General features: G+C 39.9%; 1 protein-coding gene across 1 annotated transcript in view; it reads right to left on the reverse strand.

Moving 5' to 3' along the window:
* Positions 1 to 21,123, reverse strand: part of SLC24A2 (solute carrier family 24 member 2) — a 275,605-nt gene that overhangs the window by 86,263 nt on the left and 168,219 nt on the right. Inside the window, exons 3-4 of the mRNA XM_069576650.2 lie at positions 4,439 to 4,477; positions 2,152 to 2,260 (exon numbers count right to left, since the gene is read on the reverse strand). Of these exons, the coding sequence (XP_069432751.1) occupies positions 2,152 to 2,260; positions 4,439 to 4,477 (148 nt within the window). The remainder of the gene's footprint in view (positions 1 to 2,151; positions 2,261 to 4,438; positions 4,478 to 21,123) is intronic.

The following is a 21,123-nucleotide window of genomic DNA, read 5'->3' on the forward strand; positions in this document are numbered from 1 at the left end:
CTTGGGGACAACTGGTAAATAAATAGAATCCTTGTTCTCTAGAAATTTACTGTGTCCTGGGGGAGACAGGTAGTAAACAAATAATCATACAACTTATAAAGTGGGCAATAAAGAAAAATTAAAGGAGGCACCGAGAGATGACAACTGGTGCCCTCATTTATACTGAATGGCCAGGAGGTGTCATTTACACAAATTGCTGAAGATTGGGCAAAAATAAAGCAGGAGAAAGTGGAAGAAAATGGGAGAAGGAAAAGTATTTTGGGTGGAGGGAACAGTCTAAGCAAATACTCTGAGGCAGGAAAGAAGTATCTATTCTAGGACAGAAGGCATCTGTCTAGCTAACACAAAGTAAGCCAAAGTGAGTTTGGAGAATGAGACAGATGGTGTAGACCACGGCAAGCATTTCACCATTTTCGTATAAGCCATGGGAAGCCGCTGCAGGTTAGTAGGAGTGACACAATTTGATTTACTCTTTAAGAAGGTTACTTGGGCTGCTAGGTGGAAAATATGCAAAGAAAGAGGCAATGGAGGGACTGGATGATCAGCTAGGAAGCTGTAAAGATGGCTTGGAATGAAGAGCTCGCAGAGAGAGAAGGAGATACCCTTGAGATCTATTTTGGTGGTACTTTATGAAATTAAAATATTAATGTTAGCTGTGAAGAGTTATTAGAAAGCATAGATTCACAGGTGTGAAAATCCTTTGCCAATTATAAAATTACTACACTGAGGTAACTATTACAGGAGATGAAGGAATGAGATACTAGGGAGGCTGTAAGTTGCCCAAAGTCACACAGCTGCTTTGCGGCCGGCAGGAGGTTGCCCTGGGATCCCCTCACTCACTGAGATCATTCCTCTGCGGGTGACCCTGAGCAGTGGAGGGGAAAGAAGGCTAGGGACCAGGGCTAATTTCCTTGTCACATGGACCTCTGGTAAACAGAGTAATGATATTTAGGATGTTCCTGGCAAACGACTGGCCCTGAGTAAACAGAACCCAGGATCGATGCAGGAAGGCCCCTTGGAAAACATCACATCAGCTATGCAACTCTCTGGGCCATAAGGTGGAAATGTGTTATAACTGCAGTGCTCCACAGTGGGAGTGAGCCTGTGATCCTCACTTATAATTCTGGGTGAAGGTCCAGTGAGGGAAGGCAGGACCTGGGGAGCTTCTCTCGACATCCCAGGGTTTTGTTGACTTCATCTGGACCCTTGAAATTACTTAGCAAAGCTTTACATTGGTAAAGAGCTCTGATTTGTGTGATATGATTTATTAATCTCATCCCATGTGTTCATTCACTGGCAGAGAACTGTTTCCATGTCATTCGCCCCTGTGTAACATCAGGCTCAGTTGTAAGGTCCAGAGATGAAGGTAGAACAGAAGACTTGGCAATATACAAGCCCTTTGCTAGTGGCCTAACTCCGATATTTATCTGATGCATCAGATACCTCCTTCGTTGAAAAATAATTTCTTTTTAGCATACTTATACAATAAAAAAGCACAATGTATCTGGCTTCCTTGTGAGTCTAACTGGAAGAACACAATACTAGACTGTTGGTGACCCTAGGAGGTGAACCAGGGTGGTTCTTCAACCTGATCCTAAGCAGTTATCTTAGAGAGTGCTCTTTAGGTGTTTAGAATATTACCCCCTCATCTTCCAATTGCCAAAGACTAGGTACAACATTAGTGTTTTGCAGTGAACATCATTCCCCAAACTAATCCAAGCCTTGCTAAGTCATGGAGTTCTTATCTCTCTCTTTTTAAAAGATATACAATTTATCAATTTATCCTGATATACGACTTCATTTTGAAACTGAGGAGGATGACGAAAGAGAACTGTCATTCTAGTTGGAAAGGAGAGAAAAAGCTCTTTTGTCTGCTGTGCCTGGTAACAAACTGTATTAATGCTGGAGGCATCAAAAGACAGAATCAGCAAATGGACCTCCGCTCCTGTTCTGGTACAAGAACCTCTGCTGGTGAACTGGGCGGTGGTAGAAAAAGCGCACGGAAGGGCCGGGGCTGCCTCTGGCAGAGGTGACACACGAGGACATTAGCGGGTTTGTGATGGAAGCACAAATGTGTTTTAGGAAGACAGGCCTTTTCACAGCCTTTGCCTCCGCCCCAAACAAGTCCCCAAACCAAAGCCTGATGCTTACCTTCAGCGAGTGGGTCAAGGGTGTGTATCATGAGCTGGAAGATGCTGTTCCTCATGAGACTGTTGTGGAGGGAGGCGGAACTTCCGCCCCGCTGCAGACGTGGCTTCACCTGAGCAGAGGAACCAGACAAAGATGCCGTGAGTGCTCAGAAATGCAAGGCAAGCCCCTCACCTCATCTATCATAGCATCACACACAATCGAATCAAAGATGTTCGACGTACATTCCTTCAAAGTCTCTGGAAGGAATGGCGTTCTCACATCCTTTCCAACTGAAGGGATTAACTGCTATCGTTTCTTGAGAACTTAGTATATGCTGGTCATTGTACTATGACCTCCATTAGTTGATCTCATTCTCAAACTTAACTCTATGAACTAGGCATTCTTATTGTTTCCTTTAGACAGATGAAGAAATTTAGTCTTAGAGAAGCAAAATGATGTGTTTGGGTCATAAAGACAAAAAATGGAGGTTACAAGAATGGGTTGCAGGTCTGCATCACTTAACATCTGTTCTCTGAACCAGCGGGTAGTCTCTAAAATGTTTGGATTGCATACCCTATAAGTAAAACTTTTGAGTGTGTGTATGTGTATCTATCTATATGCATATGTATCTCTATCTATATCCAGACACATACTAAAATAAGTGCATATATACCATAAAACATTTACAAGAGTGGAAATTATGAAGACTAATATAGAAAGTTAACAACAAAAGTGCTAATATTTCCCCCTTCCTCCACAAAGGAACATCAGGCACACATTTCAGGGTGCCTCATTCCATGTGGGAACCACGGCTCTCATCCATGAAGCCCTGCAGTCTGTGTTAAGTGAGATCTGAAGAGAGAGATCCTCCTATTATGTCTCCACAGAGAACCTTCCTGACTCCAAAGGGGCCTTTAGTTTGCAAAATATTTCATCACACTACACATCTACAAGGAGGCTTCCTGAGAAAGTCCCACAAGAGATGCTGTGACCAAATACATTTGGAAAGTGCTACATCCTAGGCTAACTCACCTTTAGAGTTTTAGGATATGAATTAGACACTAAGATACACTAAGTCTAATACTAAAGAAGTATGATTAACTTGGCTAACTTGGACAGTGTTTATGAGCATTGCTCATTCATCCCTTATTTTGTAGAACACTTATTAACAATGATCCAAGAGTTTGGAGGCAAATATGAAACCCACAGTAAGCCTGAAGTATTGGTAAAATGTGATTATATGATACATGGAGAAACCTGAAATTTTTAGGGTGATTTTATTATACCTGATATTCTATTAGAAATAATATCTCCAATTCTACAGGGTTTGGGGAAGAATCCGAGGGGATGACTGGTATTTCAGAACCAGATCATGGTTCACAAAGGAAGAGCCTGGGTCTGTACCCCTAGCCCAGTACTGGATCTGGTATATTCTATGGACTCCCAGTGCATGTCAGAAGTCTCTACTCTGAGCATCACAGGAGGAAGAATGGGGTCATAAGTATCTTCATTACTAGTCCTCTCAGACTCAAAAATCTGCAACTTAAAAAAAAATGTGCTGTGTTATTTGATTCAGAAGATTAAGGCTTAGAAAATGTTAGGGGCAAGGTTTAAAGATTTGAATAGAGTTGAAATGTAATCACTGATGACTGAACATTAAAAACTCTGAAGGTCATTTCCTTGCCAAGCTTCACAATACAAAATGTGATGTGTTAATTGGATAGGGACTGGAAAATGTGTCTGCTGTTAATAATATGTCATAATCACTGTTACTATGTTCCCTTATTTGGGGAAACCAAAGGAACTCTTCTATGGAAATGTTCCTTATCCTATATCTATAGAACTTAAAGCATTCTTCCGGGCATTATGTATATATTGAATGTATAGAACTTCATGCAGCATTTCTTTTGATGGAACCAAAAGAAATTTCCAACCAAAAAAACCATGCGCGCATGCAGATACATAAATAGATACCAAGCATTAGATCCCTCACTGTCCCCAAACAGCAGCTCAACATCCCTTGGAATGGAATTTGAAAATACCTCACTCTTTCAACTTTTTCATGCCAAGTGAAAGAGGGAACTTAAATCCTTTCGAAACCTAGTCCTAGAAATCATTTGTCACTGAATGTAAGAATTCAGTTGACACTAATACCAGGACAGAACATTTGTACACCCGCAGATTAAACCCTTTAAAGATTCCAAGGGAGAAGATGACTTGTTGAGCTCAAGAGCCCCTCTTCCGCCTACCCCTCCCCACCCTGTCCACAGGCACAGGAACAGGTACAGACAAGGCCACTGCTTCCTACCGGTAGAGTCTGTTCATCCTTGTCCCTGGTTGTAGAGGACTGCACAAGAAGAAAAGGCAGAAACAAAAGACAAAGAAATAAATAAACAACAGGTCACACATAGGTTTTTACACTTAAACACAAGCATCAGCATAGGGCAAGATTTGGTTCTTTCTGCTCCTGGGAAAGACTATGCCGGCACAGGGAATTAAGGATGTACGCCACATGTTAAGTGGCTCCAGTCGTGCCCAACTCTTTGCGACCCTATGGACTCCTCTGTTCATAGGGATTCTGCAACCCGCCAGGTTCCTCCGTCCACAGGATTCTCCAGGCAAGAATATTGGAGTAGGCTGCCATGCCCTTCTCTAGGGGATCTTTCTGACCCAGGGATCAAACCCACGTCTCTTACATCTCCAGCACAGGTAGGTGGGTTCTTTATCACTGGTGCCATATGGTTATTTAGGTATATGGTACTTTCACTTGAAAGATCAAAGTTGAATGGTCAACCCAAATACCCAGTGACAGAAGGAAGTTAAATTAGTTGTGATCTGGCCATCTAGCGGAATGTCATGTGGCCACTAAAATGAATGAGGCTAAGAACACATCTGCTGACATGGAAGAATATCTAAGATATATCATTCAGTGAAAAAATTAAAACCCTTATGTACTATTTCATTTTATAAAAGAAAATAATAATACATTAGAACATATAAAGAAAAAAGTTCTGCAAGAATCATTAGTGGTTATTCTTTTTAGTGGTTAGTATCAAGGACTGAGATTACAAGGATGTGTCATAGTCCATGTCCTTCAGAGGGAGTCAACACTCACCACCTCAAGTGTGGTACATCAAGTAAAGCCTGAAGACGCGAGGCCACTGACGTGAAGACTAAGACCATCACACGTGGAATCCAGATGACCCACCTTCTTTCCTGCCCCACCCCTTCAAGTTTTTCATTCTAAAAAGGGAAATATTTGTCCCTTTGAGAAAAGTTGACTAAAACACAAGGGTCCAGGAGGGCCAGCCATTCATTGCATGCTTAGTCACTCAGTTGTGTCCAACTCTTTTGTGACCCCACAGACTGTAGCCCACCAGGCTCTTCTCTCCATGGGATTCTCCCGGCAAGAATACTGGAGTGGGTTGCCATTTCCTCCTGCAGGGGATCTTCTCAATCTAGGGACTGAACATTGATCGAACATCAATCTCCTGCACTTGGCAGATAGATTCTTTACCACTGAGCCACCTGGGAAGCCTGGTTGGGGAGAATATAACTCAGACAAGGGGACTCTGGCACTCTTCCTCCAGGTTCCAACTGGACGGCTTAGCTTCCTCTATGAAATGAAAACTCCTTTTTCAACAGAACCAGGCACAGTCCTACAATCTTTCCGAGAGTATGCAGGTACCCTGGGAACTTCCTCATGATCAGACCATTGTCTCTGTCACTTCCCCTCGACTATGGGTTCAAAGAGCAAGAAGAAACTGGAATCTTTCCCCCGTCTTGACTCTGGTCCTCCCATTAATGTCTTTGCTGACCTGTCTTCAGGACTAATCACACACAGCAAGAAGAGAAGATGCAGGCAGAACTACTTTAACAGCTTCATGAGCCCTGGGTTCTTTTTTTAGCTCTACCAAACATGTCACAGAAAGAACATTCAGATGCCCCCACACTCCACCTAAAATATACAATTTTTTTTGTGTAAAAAAATGGGAAAGATAATTATAACTTTGCATTTCAAATTACTGGCTATGGGCAATTCATTGAATTTATGATAGGCATGCTGGAAATGTTGGAAAGTGACGAAACTGAGCCTGTGATTTGGTTTCACATGTAAGTTTCAAGAAGACGAACAGAATACTTATAAAGTTGATAACACACATTTTGTTGACATTCAATTAAATATTTAATGATCTTGTAGATAATTTTTGGATTTTAGAGTCGATATCAACATGTTTTTTTCTTCTGGTTCCAGACAGTTTTGCAGACCCTTGAAGAACCTGTAAGTTTCAGGCACAGGCAGAAGTGGTTAGGTTGGAGGTAATTTCTGAGTACACATCCCTAGTGGCTCTGTGGTAAAGAACCTGTCTGCCAAGGCAGGAGACACAGGTTAGATCCCTGGGTTGGGAAGATTCCTCTGGAAAAGGAAATGGCAACCCACTCCGGTATTCTTGCATGGGAAATCCTGTGGACAGAGAAGCCTGGTGGGCTACAGTCCACGGGGTCAAGAAAGAGTCATGACTGAGTGAGTAAACACTTTCTGAGTATCCCTTACAGGCATGACTAAATTTGCCATAAGCTCCTAATACGGGGCTCTGTCTCGGTGACTTCTCTAGAAACACTAATAAGAAAATATCCTTGATTCCCTAGTCCCAGGAACATGCTTGGGGAAGTGGACTGGACGTGAAACTGTCTTTTGATTTCTGTTTCTGCTTTGAAAGGCACCGCATGATCCCATTTCTCTCTGGCAGTCCTTTCATTTTCTCATCTCCCACATCAGACAGCTCAACAAATGGCCCCATATTCTATAGAACAATCCCCCAGGGAAATTATCCAGGGCAGCCAGCTCAGCCTTTGGACACACATGGAGATTAACTGTCAGAGCACGCCTTTTCAGTTAGCAAATTTACACCTTGTGGTTAAATGGGAGACAAATAATTATAAGCTGAGGTTTGATACCCCAGTGATACTATGGAACATGAAGGAATGGGATGGGACTGAGGAAAGAAATGGGTGGTCTTTATAAGAACAAAAATATCACCAGCAGAGAGAATAGATTCAAAAAGACATATTTAAAAAAATATTTGAAGAAGAAAAAAAAATCCAAACCTGTTTTTTGGTCTGAAAGGAAGAAAAAAAAAATCTATTCCAATGACTTGCTTTTTCTCTCACAAGCAAGGAGACTCATAAGACACAATAGATGGAAAGAAAGTGCTTTTTACATAGATTCTTTCAAGATAAAACAGTGCAGGGAAAGTTCTAAATCCTCTGCAAAATTTCCCACTGCTTAATGTCAGCACAAGTTGACATCATTAGTTTACTTTCAAGTGTAATTTGCAGATATGAATATACATCAGGTTGCAACATGTACATTTATATACAGACACGTGGCAACTGAGGTCATTCAACACCCTCCACTTTCCTTTTATGTAGCCTTGTTGCAAAAAAAGATGAGAAACGTGACATATGACGGTCATTGTTCATTTTCAGGGCTTCACCCACCTCTACTCATAATTCCCAATGCTCACTTGACTTAGCCTCCATCTAATCATTCCTTGAAGCAGCCTCACAGTCCTGGAAATGCGCCTCTGATTATGTTAGAAATTCAATTTTAAAGGGATTTTAATTACACTGGAGGTAACTAGTAAAGGACCACAGAAATGATTCGAATGTATACATCCTGCAGTGTTTCTAAGCACTGGATTATTTAGTTAAGTGTCCAGGTTTTGGGTTGGCCTCAATGTTGTGATTTTCTTTTCAGGGCTATTGAACATCTGGTTTATTCTAACTCACTGGATGTCACAGAAAAGACAACTTCTTCAAAAGAGGACCTATGTGATTTTAAGGATTAATTTTGGCTTCTGTTTTATAAATTTCCTTAATTTTAAACATACTTATATATCATACATTTGGGCTACACTGATTTGAAAGCCCAGTTCCTGGTGGTCTGTTCAAAGACTGTTGCCAATTATAGGAAAGACTTGTTAAGCTAAATCCATAGTATTCCACAACAATTCTTGAGGAATACATCTTTTACTTAATAAAGTAAAGTATCCTATAATTCAATCCTATATTTAAACTGACCCCTTCCCTAATTACTGCAAATAATTGAACAACTGAGATGACGCCATTTTTAACATTTTTAACTCTATAAATCATTCACAAATCCTTAAATCACCTTTCTTCCTTTGACCCTTGAAAGCCATTGGTTAAAAATGATTCCCCTGGGACTTCCCTAGTGAGTCAGTGGTTATAATTCCACACTTCCACTGCAGTGGGCGAGGGTTGGGGAACTAAGATAATATGGCCAAAAAAAAAGATACCCTTAATTTGAAGTAAAGTTTTTTTTTTCTTTTTAATTTATTTATTGAAAGATAATTGCTTTATAGAATTTTGTTTTCTGTCAAACCTTAACATGAATCAGCCATAGCTATACATATATCCCCTCCATCTTGAACCTCCCTCCCATCTCCCTCCCCATCCCACCCCTCTAGGTTGATACAGAGCCTCTGTTTGAGTTTCCTGAGCCATTCAGCAAATTCCCGTTGGCTACCTATTTTACATATGGTAATATAAGTTTCCATGTTACTCTCTCCATACATCTCACCCTGTCCCCTCTCCCATGTCCGTAAGTCTATTCTCTATGTCTGTTCCGCTATTGCTGCCTTGTAAATAAATTCTTCAGTACCATTTTTCTAGATTACATATATGTGCGTTGCTGCTGCTGCTGCTGCTAAGTTGCCTCAGTCGTGTCCGACTCTGTGTGACCCCATAGACGGCAGCCCACCAGGCTCCGCCATCCCTGGGATTCTCAAGGCAAGAACAGTGGAGTGGGTTACCATTTCCTTCTCCAATATGTGTGTTAGAATATGATATTTATCTTTCTCTTTCTGACTCACTTCACTCTGTATAATAGGTTTGAGGTTCATCCACCTCATCAGAACTGACTCAAATGCATTCCTTTTTATGGCTGAATAATATTTCACTGTGTATGAACCACAATGTCTTTTTAAAAAATTTTTTATTTTTTAAATTTTTAAAATTAATTTATTTTAATTGGAGGCTAATTACTTTACAATGTTGTAGTGGTTTTTGCCATACATTGACATGAATCAGCCATGGGTGTACACGTGTCCCCCATCCTGAACCTCCCTCCCCATCCCATCCCTCAGGACCATCCCAGAGCACCGGCCCTGAGTGCCCTGTCTCGTGCATCAAACCTGGACTGGTGATCTGTTTCACATATGGTAATATACATGCTTCAGTGCTGTTCTCTCAAATCATCCCACCCTCGCTTTCTCCCACAGAGTCCAAAAGCCTGTTCTTTATATCTGTGTCTCTTTTGCTGTCTTGCATATAGGGTCATTGTTACCATCTTTCTAAATTCCATATATATGTGTTAGTATACTGTATTGGTGTTTTTCTTTCTGACTTACTTCACTCTGTATAATAGGCTCTAGTTTCATCCACCTCATTAGAACTGATTCAAATGGATTCTTTTTAATGGCTGAGTAATACTCCATTGTGTATATGTACCAAAACTTTCTTATCCATTCATCTGCTGATGGACATCTAGGTTGCTTCCATGTCCTGGCTATTATAAACAGTGCTGTGATGAACATTGGGGTATACGGGTCTCTTTCAATTCTAGTTTCCTCGGTGTGTATGCCCAGCAGTGGGATTGCTGGGTCATAAGGCAGTTCTATTTCCAGTTTTTTAAGGAATCTCCACACTGTTCTCCATAGTGGCTGTACTAGTTTGCATTCCCACCAACAGTGTAGGAGGGTTCCCTTTTCTCCACACCCTCTCCAGCATTTATTGTTTGTAGACTTTTTAAAAGCAGCCATTCTGACTGGTGTGAGATGGCGCCTCATTGTGGTTTTGATTTGCATTTCTCTGATAATGAGTGATGTTGAGCATCTTTTCAAGTGTTAGCCATCTAGGTTGCTTCCATGTTCTAGCTATTGTAAATAGTGCTGCAGTGAACAATGGGATATATGTGTCTTTTTCAATTTTGGTTTCCTCAGGGTATATGCCTAGTGGGATTGCTGGGTCATATGGTGGTTTTATTCCTGGTTTTTTAAGGAATGTCCATACCTTCTTCCATAGTGGCTGTATCAATTTACATTCCCACCAGCAGTGCAAGAGTGTTCCCTTTTCTCCACACCCTCTCCAGCATTTATTGTTTGTAGACTTTTTGATGATGGCCATTCTGACTGGTGTGAAGTGATGTCTCATCGTGGTTTTGATTTGCACTTCTCTGATAATGAGCGAAGTTGAGCATCTTTTCATGTGTTTGTTAGCCATCTGTATGTCTTCTTCAGAGAAGTGTCTGTTTAGGTCTTTCCCCCACTTTTTGATTGGGTTGTTTGTTTTTCTGGCATTGAGTTGTATGAGCTGCTTGTATATTTTTGAAATTAATCCTTTGTCAGTTGTTTCATTTGCTATTATTTTCTCCCATTCTGAGGGCTGTCTTTTCACCTTGCTTATAGTTTCCTTTGCTGTGCCAAAGCTTTTAAGTTTAATCAGGTCCCACTTGTTTACTTTTGTTTTTATTTCCATTACTCTAGGAGGTGGGTCATAGAGGATCTTGCTTTGATTTATGTCATTGAGTGTTCTGCCTATGTTTTCCTCTAAGACTTTTATAGTTTCTGGTCTTACATTTAGGTCTTTAATCCATTTTGCGTTTACCTTTGTGCATGGTGTTAGGAAGTGTTCTAACTTCATTCTTTTACATGAAACTGTCCAGTTTTCCCAGCACCATTTATTGAAGAGGCTGTCTTTGCCCCATTGTATATTCTTGCCTCCTTTGTCAAAAATAAGGTACCCATAGGTACATGGGTTTATTTCTGGGCTTTCTATCTTGGTCCATTGGTCTGTATTTCTGTTTTTGTGCAAAGTGTAGTTTTGATGTGACTTTGTAGACAGCCTTGTCCCACACACAGACCCCCATTACCACTTCACACACATAAACATCAGGTAAATATTCCAGAGTTTAGCTACATCATGGACATACAGCCCCTGTTTTACTCTGACTAGTAATCACCCACCTGCAAATTACATAATCAGATGGGTTACTGGGAAGATTTCATGTGCCAGAAGACAAGTGTGTAAAATAAAGGATAGATGATCTGGCCAGTGGCTCTGACAACAGATAAGAAAGACAAGCAAATTTTCACAACAGTCAAATAACAACCATAAACTTCCACCACCATAATCTTTCATTAAGTCCTGTGAAATGTACCTAAATTCAGTGTGCCAAGGACTCAGAGGCACTATAAAGTCTATAAGAAAAGACCTAAAAGTATAATTATTTTGTCATAAGTGTGATTCAAAACATATTAGAAATATTAATTCATTACTTAATTGACATTAATGTCAATTTAGAAAAGTTGGTTGAGGGATGACTGATTTTCATTTAAAAAATTAACAAGAAAGTGTGAAATGATATCTCCTTGTTCTTTCAGCATATTTACATGCAATAAACAAAAACATTTAAAATCTCCCTTCTGATTAAAAATGAATAATCCTCAAAGCCTATGAGAAGACTAAGTAAACTACGTAAAAGCTTCAAATCAGAAATCTAAAAAGAAAGAAATACAACCATTTCTTAATCAGATGCAAAGTCATGTCCCTTTGCCTCCCTTTATTGTGCCCCTAACATACTCCCTAAAATATTAAGGGGAACGAGATTAAATAAATTCCTAAAGAAAGGACTTATGCTCCCTATGCTAAGTTGTGCCTGACTCTTTGTGACCCCATGGACTGTAGCCCACCAGCTTCTTCTGTCCATGGGATTTTCCAAGTAAGAATACTGGAGTAGGCTGCCATTTCCTCCTCCAGGGGATCTTCCTGACCCAGGGACTGAACACGCATCTCTTGCATGGGCAGGCAGATTCTTTATCACTGAGCCAACTGGGAAGCGCTAAAGAAAGGACTACTAAGAGATTTAAATTCAAATTATGTTCACTATTGGTTGCTGGGTAATTATGCCACTGTCACTGTCCTTTAGGAAAGTAAGAATCTCAAAGATTAGTGAAGTGCTGAAGGCGGCCGCCCAGATAGCAATAATATCCACTTGCAATAACACCCACTGTGGTTTTAAAGAAACACATTAGGATGGGATGGCGAGAAAGGATGAAAATTAAGTAAAAAGCACAGTAATGAAAACTCACACTTTGCAAACAAAGTGCTTTGATGATTTACCCAAATAATTCCCATGATCTTGAAATATTTGGAATAGTAGAAAGAAATTTCAGAAGAGTAGATATAGCCTTCAAAAAAAGGAAACGGAATAAAATTGCTTAGAGACAAAGAACAACATTTTGCCTTTTAAATAGTTGTACAAGAGAAGAAATAATGTAGGATGAGAAGTGGTGTCATATAGTTACTAAGAATGTGGAATTCAGGCCCAGACCCTGTGGGTTCATTTCCCTATTTTTGTCACTTATTAGTCTTGTGACTTTGGACAAGTTATTTAATCTCTTTATGCTTTAGCTTCCTCATCTGTCAAACGGGGATAATGATAGTAAGTGCCTCAGGGGGTTGTTGGGAGGGTTCAATGAGTTTATACACACAATGCGCTTAGATGATGTTTGGTACATGGAAAACACTATGTATTGATATTAGTACTATCATCAGTACTATTAATAACAGGAGCTACAAGAAATTATAATGGCAAACTCTATGACAAAAGTAGGTTCAAGGCTGTGAATGGGATTAGAGAACAGGGTGGTTTCTATGTGGAGTAGGAAAATTCCACTGGTCAGGATGGTGCAGGATGATTTGTTTAGGACGCCAGAGGGCAGTTAATTGTGCATGTCCGAGGTTGGCAGCCACGGGAAGAGGAGATGACACGACAGATTATATTTCCTTGGCTTGGCTTCAGGCTCCATCCCTGTCCCATGAATCAGCACTGTCTGAAGGATACAGGATTGGCAAGGCAAGTCTTGCATTTCACATCTCATATACCTTAATGGGCCTGATTTTGATCAAGAAGTTCTGGAGACTAAAAGATTCAGAGAAGGTAGGACCCCCAAATTTATAGATGTTATATTTTATATGTCAATTTTATCTCAATAAAGCTGGAGAAAGCAAAATAAAAACAGAAAAGGAGTTTAAATGCTTCTCCATAAATTGGTAAGTTGTACTGGGTGTGTACCATACCCAACTCCCCCAGCCACTCTCTCCAAATAGTGGAAACTGTAAGATCACTGAAAGCAGTATTCACCTGCCTCCTATGGTTCTTGACATGGCTACTAAAATGCAACCAGGTGGCAGGAGAGAGTGAGGCCACTTAGGAGGAGTGGGGACTGTGGGGTCCTTTGTCAGGAACCAAAGCTCCTCAGATGCTTGCTCCACAGGCTAAATTAATAGTAATGATAGTTATTTAAATCTACTCCTTATAGTCCTTATTGAATCCTTCTTATTAAATAGGTACATAGAAGACATTAACTTCTCATTTTATAAACAGAAAGAGAGAAGGATGAAGTGCCCCAGGTTTGTTTCTGTACTTGGGATACTGAGCACCTTTGTTAATTCACTTAATTTAGGAATTAACAACCCAACAACTACTACCATCTCTCACCTCCCCCTGAAAAATCCAGATGTTACCAATATAATACTTTGCTGTATTGTTTGAGCAGTTCTCACAGTTACTAATGAACCATTTTGATATGCCAATCAAACACAATCTGTTGGTGTTCTGGCATTAGCCACACAAATTTCGTTTGACTGGTAAAGAACTCCGATGTGCTCATATATTAAGTCCAGATTGCCTGACTTCTAAGGAAAGAGGGTCTAAGATGATGTGAACTTAAAAGTTCAACAAATGTTGGTGCTGGATTACCACAGAATAATCTGCGGTAAATGAAGCAAATTTTAGTAATAATGGACAATATTTACTGAAAGCTCAACATGTGCCAAGGGCTTCATATATAGTATCTCATTGAATCCTCACAATAGCAGGTATTATCACCACTCCTACCCCCTGTAATACATAAGGACCCTGAGGCTGAAGGAGGTTAGACAATTTGTCCACAGCCATGTAGCTAGCCAGTAAGAGGCAGAGCTGGGATATGAACTCAGACACCTGGGCTGCATAGTCTCTTGAAGTGCTGGGGAAACAAGAAAGTGGAATTTTCCTTGCAGTGGCCTGTGGGAAGGAGACTGGAAACTGCAAATACAGTAAAAATAGCTTATGTATATTAAGAACTATTTATGAGCTCTGACTTCCAATGGAAGCCAGAAAATCTTTGCCAAGTGATTGCTGTGGATGCAGAAATGACAGATTTTATTTGTGTTCATTTGGTACAAAAAGTTGGTACCTGGGAATAGAGAAAGTAGAGAAGTTATTTTCTGGTCTTCTGTTTCTTCCAGCGTTATTATTTTGACTTGTCTACAATTGTCATAAATTTTCCTCTGAATATCTCTTGAAGGTCATGGAGGCATGTTTATGACCTTCACAACAGCATAGGTCTAAGTAACACTGCAAACTAGTTTATCCATATATCAAATTGACTTGTATTAAGGCGTTTTTAGCTTAGTAGCAGGTGGGAAGAGTGGGGTCCTCCCTTAGGTAGTCCATTTCTCACTGTGGCCATGTGATACTAGTCTATACTCAGTTTTTTTGGAAGCACGGTGTGCCCAATCTTCAATTTATTTCTGACATTTGACAGACTGGTGCTGTTTCTTTGTTTCAAGGAAAAAAAAGAACAACTCAAAAATGAAATAATCACATTCCCAGTTTCTAAAGCAATCAATGGAAGACACTGAATAGCAAGTTTTGAATAAAGAAAAGTTATTTGGTCCATCACTTAATATTTATTGGGTAATACTTTTTGGACACTTAGTACAGGCCAGGCATTCTTCTAGGGCATTCTTCTAGGGATACACGTGTGAGCAAAACTGACAAAGATCTCTGTCTTCAGGCAGTTACATTCCCGAATATGTTATCATAAAATTAGACAGAAAGAATATGTAGTAGTTAGATCACTTAAAATTGGTATAATTAAACATATACTGGGAATTCCCTGGGAGTTCAGTGGTTAGGACTCTGAACTTTCTGTCCTTTCATTGCTGCAGGCCTGGGTTTGATCTCTGGTCAGGGAACTAAGATCCTACAAGTGATGTGCCCAAAAATATATATATATATTCTTAAGTGGATTAACTGTGGCCTGACCATCACTTTTGTATTCATACTTTTTTTTAGTTTACTAGTCCTAGATTTAGCATGCATTTTGGTTTGGAGAGAGGTTAGCAAACACTATAAAGAATACAAAAAACATGACTGTGTCTATAAAATTATAAACAACATATAGCAAAGGATGTTTTTAAAATGCTTTCACAGACTTTAGATTAAAGAAAGAAATAAACTGAACTTCAAAGAGAACAAAAGACTATAATTTGAATGTAGTGTAGCTTTGTGATTTGGAAATACGTACCTTTTCACTTTTATGGTCTCTTAGTACAATGCTACCTCGTTAATGCAATATATTGATTCTCTACCACAATTTTTTAAAAAGGATTTATGTATTTATTTATGGCTGTGCTGGGGTTTCATCGCTGCTCTCGGACTTTCTCTAGTTGCAGGGAGCGGCGGCCACTCTTTGCTGTGGAGAACTGGCTTCTCATTGCGGTGGCTTCTCCTGTTGCAGAGCGTGGGCTCTAGGCGCTTAGGCTGCAGCAGCTGTGGCCCGTGGGCTCGGTTGTGGTGGCTCGCGGGCTCTAGAGCTCTGGTTCAGTAGCTGTGGCACATAGGCTTGGCTACTCTGTGGCGTGTGTCTTACATGTTACATATCTCTGCATTTTGTATTTCGTCTGCCTGTGTGCCAGTACCCCATAGGTGCTCAGCAAACACCGATCTCTTGATGGACAGCTAGGAAGTTGTGGGATAGAGTTTTGAAAGGAAGGAGGATGCTGAGAGAGGCAGCAAAATCACTCGGATACAGGAAAGAGTTGAGGGGCCTGGATCGAGTATTGGGCTTAGCTCATGATCAGCAGAGACTCTTTGGATTAATACAGAGTGGTACCAATTCTCTGGCTTAGTCCCTACACCTTGTGCCCAAACGCTATTGCATGGGTCCTTTAAACTAAGAGAGTCAGTCTTCTTCTTGGTGGCTGAACGGGACCTGCCACAGTAGTGGCAGAAGGGGTGTGGTGGAAGCATCGAATGGAATAGAACTACCAGGCACTGAAGAGGAGATCATGGCAGGAAGGAACAGTTCCACTGGGCACTGATCATTACACCCCTTCACACCCTGGAAACGTAGCGCACACAGGCAAGACTAGGAATCCCACCACTGGGACCTGACATGAAGACAGTTACCACTCCATTTCCCCCATAGTATTCTATGAAATTCTAGTATGCTAGATGGCTGATGCCATCTACAATAATGAGAATCACATTAAGGTTCAAAGTTATTAATTGGACCACTTGTCTTTCCTACTCTTTGCTCTCATAGGTAGCCCAGACAAATTGCCATTTTAGCTGCTTTATCTGTGTCCTACCTTGGATATTAAGTTATTCCCTCATGCTCTGCCTGCCTGATATCTTCCTTCATGGTACCTTCAAAATGATTCTTTCATCCATCCTTCAACACATATTTCATGTGCACCTTATATGCATTACATTGTTGTAGCTGGGGATGTTCTAGTGAATAAAACAGCCCAAATCCTTGTTCTTGTATAACTTATATTCTAGTTTAAATCTCCCTTCTAAGACATACATAGTTTTCCAATTAAGTAGCAAAGGCAGCCATTAATATATAAAATTCCTGCTGACTTCTATTGAGCATTAACTACACTTGAGATAGTGCTGAATGCTCATTTAATCCTCATGACCAATCTAGATGGAAGGTTCTATTAAGAAGCATTAAAAAAAACCACTTCTTATTTTGAAATAATTAATGAGTCACAGGTAGTTGTGAAAAAAGTACAGAGGAGTGCTGTGTACACTTTCCTCAGCCTCCCCCAAAGAGAGCATTTTATACAACCATCGTACAGTATCAAACCCAGAGAGCGGGCACGTCCAATCTATTGGGTTCGCTCAAATTTTGCCACTCTTGTGTACATTTACTTGTGATTGTATATAGTGTGTGTGGTGTTTGTGTTGCTCCATGCAACTCAATCACATGTAGCTTCCTGTAATCACCACTGCAACCAAGATACTTAACTTTACCATTACCATAACATTCCTTTGTGCTACCCTTTAATATTCACATCCATTTCTCTCTTCATCCCTCTCCCCTGGTACTCACCAATCTGTTACCTATCTTTATAATTATTTCATAATGGTTATATAAGTGGAATCATGAAGTATATATGCTTTTGAGACTGACTTTTTCTACTTAATTTCCTTAAGGGTTATCCATGCTGTAGCAGATATCAATAGTTTGCTCCCTTTATTGCTGAATAGTATTCTATGATATGGATCAACCACATTCATCTACTGAGAAACATCTGCATAATTTCCAGTTTGGGGTTACAGTGAATAAAGATGATAAGAACAGTTATGTATAAGTTTCTGCAAAAACAAAAAAATAAGTTTCATTTCTTTGATACATATGCATAAGGATTATAATTTCTTGGTCATAAAACCATCTATAGTTTTAAAAGTAACCGCCAAACTATTTCCCAGAGTGGTGGTACAATTTTACATTCCCATCAGCAATGTACAAGGGATCCAGTTTCTTCTGCAGTCTTGCTAGCATTTGGTATTACTGCTACTTCTTATTTTAGCCGTCCTAATAGATATACCTCATTGTGGTATTAATGTGCATTTCTCTAACGGCCTATGATGTTGAACATTTTGTCATGTACTTATTTGCTGTTTGTATATTTTTATCAGTGACATGTTTGTGCCTCTCTTTGGCCCACTTCCTAATTGAAATGTTATGTTTCAAGAGTTCTTTGGCTCAGACAGTACAGAATCTGCCCGCAATGGAGGAGACCCAGGTTTGATCCCTGGGTTAAGAATATCCCCTGGAGAAGGGAATGGCTACCCACTCCAGTATTCTTGCCTGGAGAATTCCATGGTCAGAGAATTCTGGCGGGCTATAGTCCACGGGGTTGCAAAGAGTCAGACATGACTGAGTGACATTCACTTTCAAGAGTTCTTTACATATTCTAGATACAAGTCCTTTGCCAGATATGTGGTTTGCAAATATTATTTCCCCATCTGTAATTAGTACTTTCATCTCTTTAACACTGTCTTTCTTCCACAGAGCAAAAGGTTTTAACTTCGATGAGGTCTAATTTATCCATTTTTTTCCTTTGACACATCAGTTTGGTAGCACGTTTAAGAATTCTCTGCCTGGTCCTCCGTCCTGAAGATTTTTTTTTCTATTCATTTCCTAGACATTTTTAGTTTTATGTTTCACATCTAAGCCCCTGGAGTATACCTGATTTACAATGTTGTGTTAGTTTTACGTGTATAGTCAAGTAAGTCAGTTACACATATACATAGATCCATTCTTTTTAAGATTCTTTCCCCATACAGGCTATTATGGAGTATTGAGTAGTATTTTTTTGAGTTAATTTTTGTATAAAATATGTATTTTGGTCATGATCCAATTTTCCTATGGATGTCTAATTGCTATTATATCCATTTTAAAGATCAGGTGTGGAAGGTCTAGTGAAGTTAACTGACTTGCTCAGAGTCATACAGGTAGTAAATGAAGGCACTGGGGTTGAAATACAGGAAATCTAACTTGAAACTATGTTCTCTTAAGGCTATACTTCCCTAGGTCCAAGGCATCACTCTCTGCATTCCTCAAGTAAACATAAAACACACTCTGAATTCATCTTCCATGTGGGACAGAAGGAAACTTATTCAGAAAATAGAAGCCCTCTAACCTTCCTAGAGTTGTTTAAGAAAATCTGGAGCTTTATTCATTAGCCTTGCTTTGAACAAAAAGTACACAATTAAAAAAGTAGGCTATTATTTCCAACATCATACATCCTTTCAATCATACAAAGTGCAAACCAGAAACATGGAGATGAAATTGAGATCCGCCATTAAGTAAGGACAGCTCTATTTTTGCTAATGAAGTACTAATGGACTGATGAGTTTGGCTTAGGCCTTAAAATAAAATTTCTGGATCCACCTCGTGGCTGTGGTCTCCAAAGGAGTACCTTATCTGCTATCTGTCAATAGCACAACGGAAGCAGCATACCACTGAGAACAGACACAGGCTCGCAGTAACAGAAATGGAAAAAGATATGCTCTGGGAATCCTAACTGCATTATTGTGAAATGGAGCCAGGAAGATCTGACGTTACAGACAGTACCCTCTTCTTGGCCAAATACTCAGCACTATTTTCAGTGTTGGAATTAAAAATCTGTTGCAGAAGCAGGGGAAAATGACATGAGGAATATCCTGTAGAAATAGCTTTCTTTCTAATTGCTCCTGGCTCTGAAGCCTTGGGTTTATACACTGAGAACTTCTTGATAGTTCCGGAGACTTCATTTTGCAGCAGGTTCCAGGGCACAAGCTTTACTGCCCAGTGTGTGTATGTGTGTGAGCGCGCGCATGCTCCCTCGCTTCAGTCATGTCCAACTCTTTGTGACCCTGTGGACTGTAGCCCGCCAGGCTCCTCAATCCCTGGGATTCGCCAGACAAGAATACTAGAGTGGGTCGCCATGTCCTCCTCCAGGGGACCTTCCTAACCCAGGGATCAAACCTGGGTCTCCTGCATTGCAGGCGGATTCTTTGCCACTGAGCCATCAGAGAGTATCTTCAGTGCTGATGATCTATCATACGATGTTGTATAATATTACCAATGAAAGTTTACTATTTACTCAGCTATAGAAACGCTGGACACCTTAGGACGGGATTCTAACACAGCAAAATGATGTTCCTGTGGGAAAATGATGCTCACTGATTGAATGAAGAGAATCCAGTCCAAGAATGAAAGAGTGTGCTTATGTTGACATTTCTCTCAAAATAATGTATGTTTGTTCTTTAAGGACCTATAATGAAAAATATCAAATACCAATAAAGCCTGAAGAGTATACAATGAAATGCCATACTACCGCCACTTAGATTCAGTAATATTTAGCATTTTCTACAGTTGCTTTATAAACATATGTATAAGTTTATATTTTTTTCTGAATCATTTTAAAGTGGCAGGTATCATGTTGACATTTCACATGTTATCTTCTAAGGACATGGTCATTCTCCTACATAATCATTATATATTATGTGTGTTCATTTTGTCTGTATGTAATACATGGCATGTTGCCTTAACTGGCTAATACTACTAAGGTGTTTTCCTGGAAAACATGGTCAACTATTATTATATTTATAATTTTGTCCCCAAGGCTGATTAGTTATTAAGTGTATGTAAAATAAAGCATCCATTTTATTTGTTAAGACCTCCTACTTTCCTATTTATCCCACAAACTGATGAGAACAGATCAATAAAAATCATTTGGTTCATTTAAAAATTGCTCTGGACACAAAAATTCATTTCCTGACTTTGATATAAGCTCATTGGTGGATAATACTGACCACACAGATATGTATAAATATTAAACAAATACTATTTAGTACTAGAATTTGGGATCCATAGTCTGAATTTAAGAAGGTAGTTTATGAAAGCTCTGAAACTATGTATAACATTTGGTGTGCCTATGAATTTTCAAGGGTGGGGGAATATGCATAGCTTCCAGCAGATTCTTCAAGGTGTCTATGACCCTACAAAGGTTATGAATCACTCATCTAAGGCTTTCACAACACCCTTTTTACAGGACCTTATTACAAAGGGCACAAATGACCCACTGCTAATGATAGAAAAGAGGAATGCTAAAAGGACCCATCTAGTTCACTCAATGAATGACAGCCCAATGCCACCCGAGCGGTTCTGGCAGGGGCAAGCACAAAGCATGTTACACACCGACAAGTTCTCCATTAGTTCAAACTCTTCAGGAAAAAGATATGAATGTCGCTGTAGATGACCCAATTCTATTCAGTTGGCAGAGACTGGGCAGAGT

The sequence above is a fragment of the Ovis canadensis genome, chromosome 2 (genome assembly GCF_042477335.2).
Source record: "Ovis canadensis isolate MfBH-ARS-UI-01 breed Bighorn chromosome 2, ARS-UI_OviCan_v2, whole genome shotgun sequence".
Taxonomy (NCBI): domain Eukaryota; kingdom Metazoa; phylum Chordata; class Mammalia; order Artiodactyla; family Bovidae; genus Ovis; species Ovis canadensis.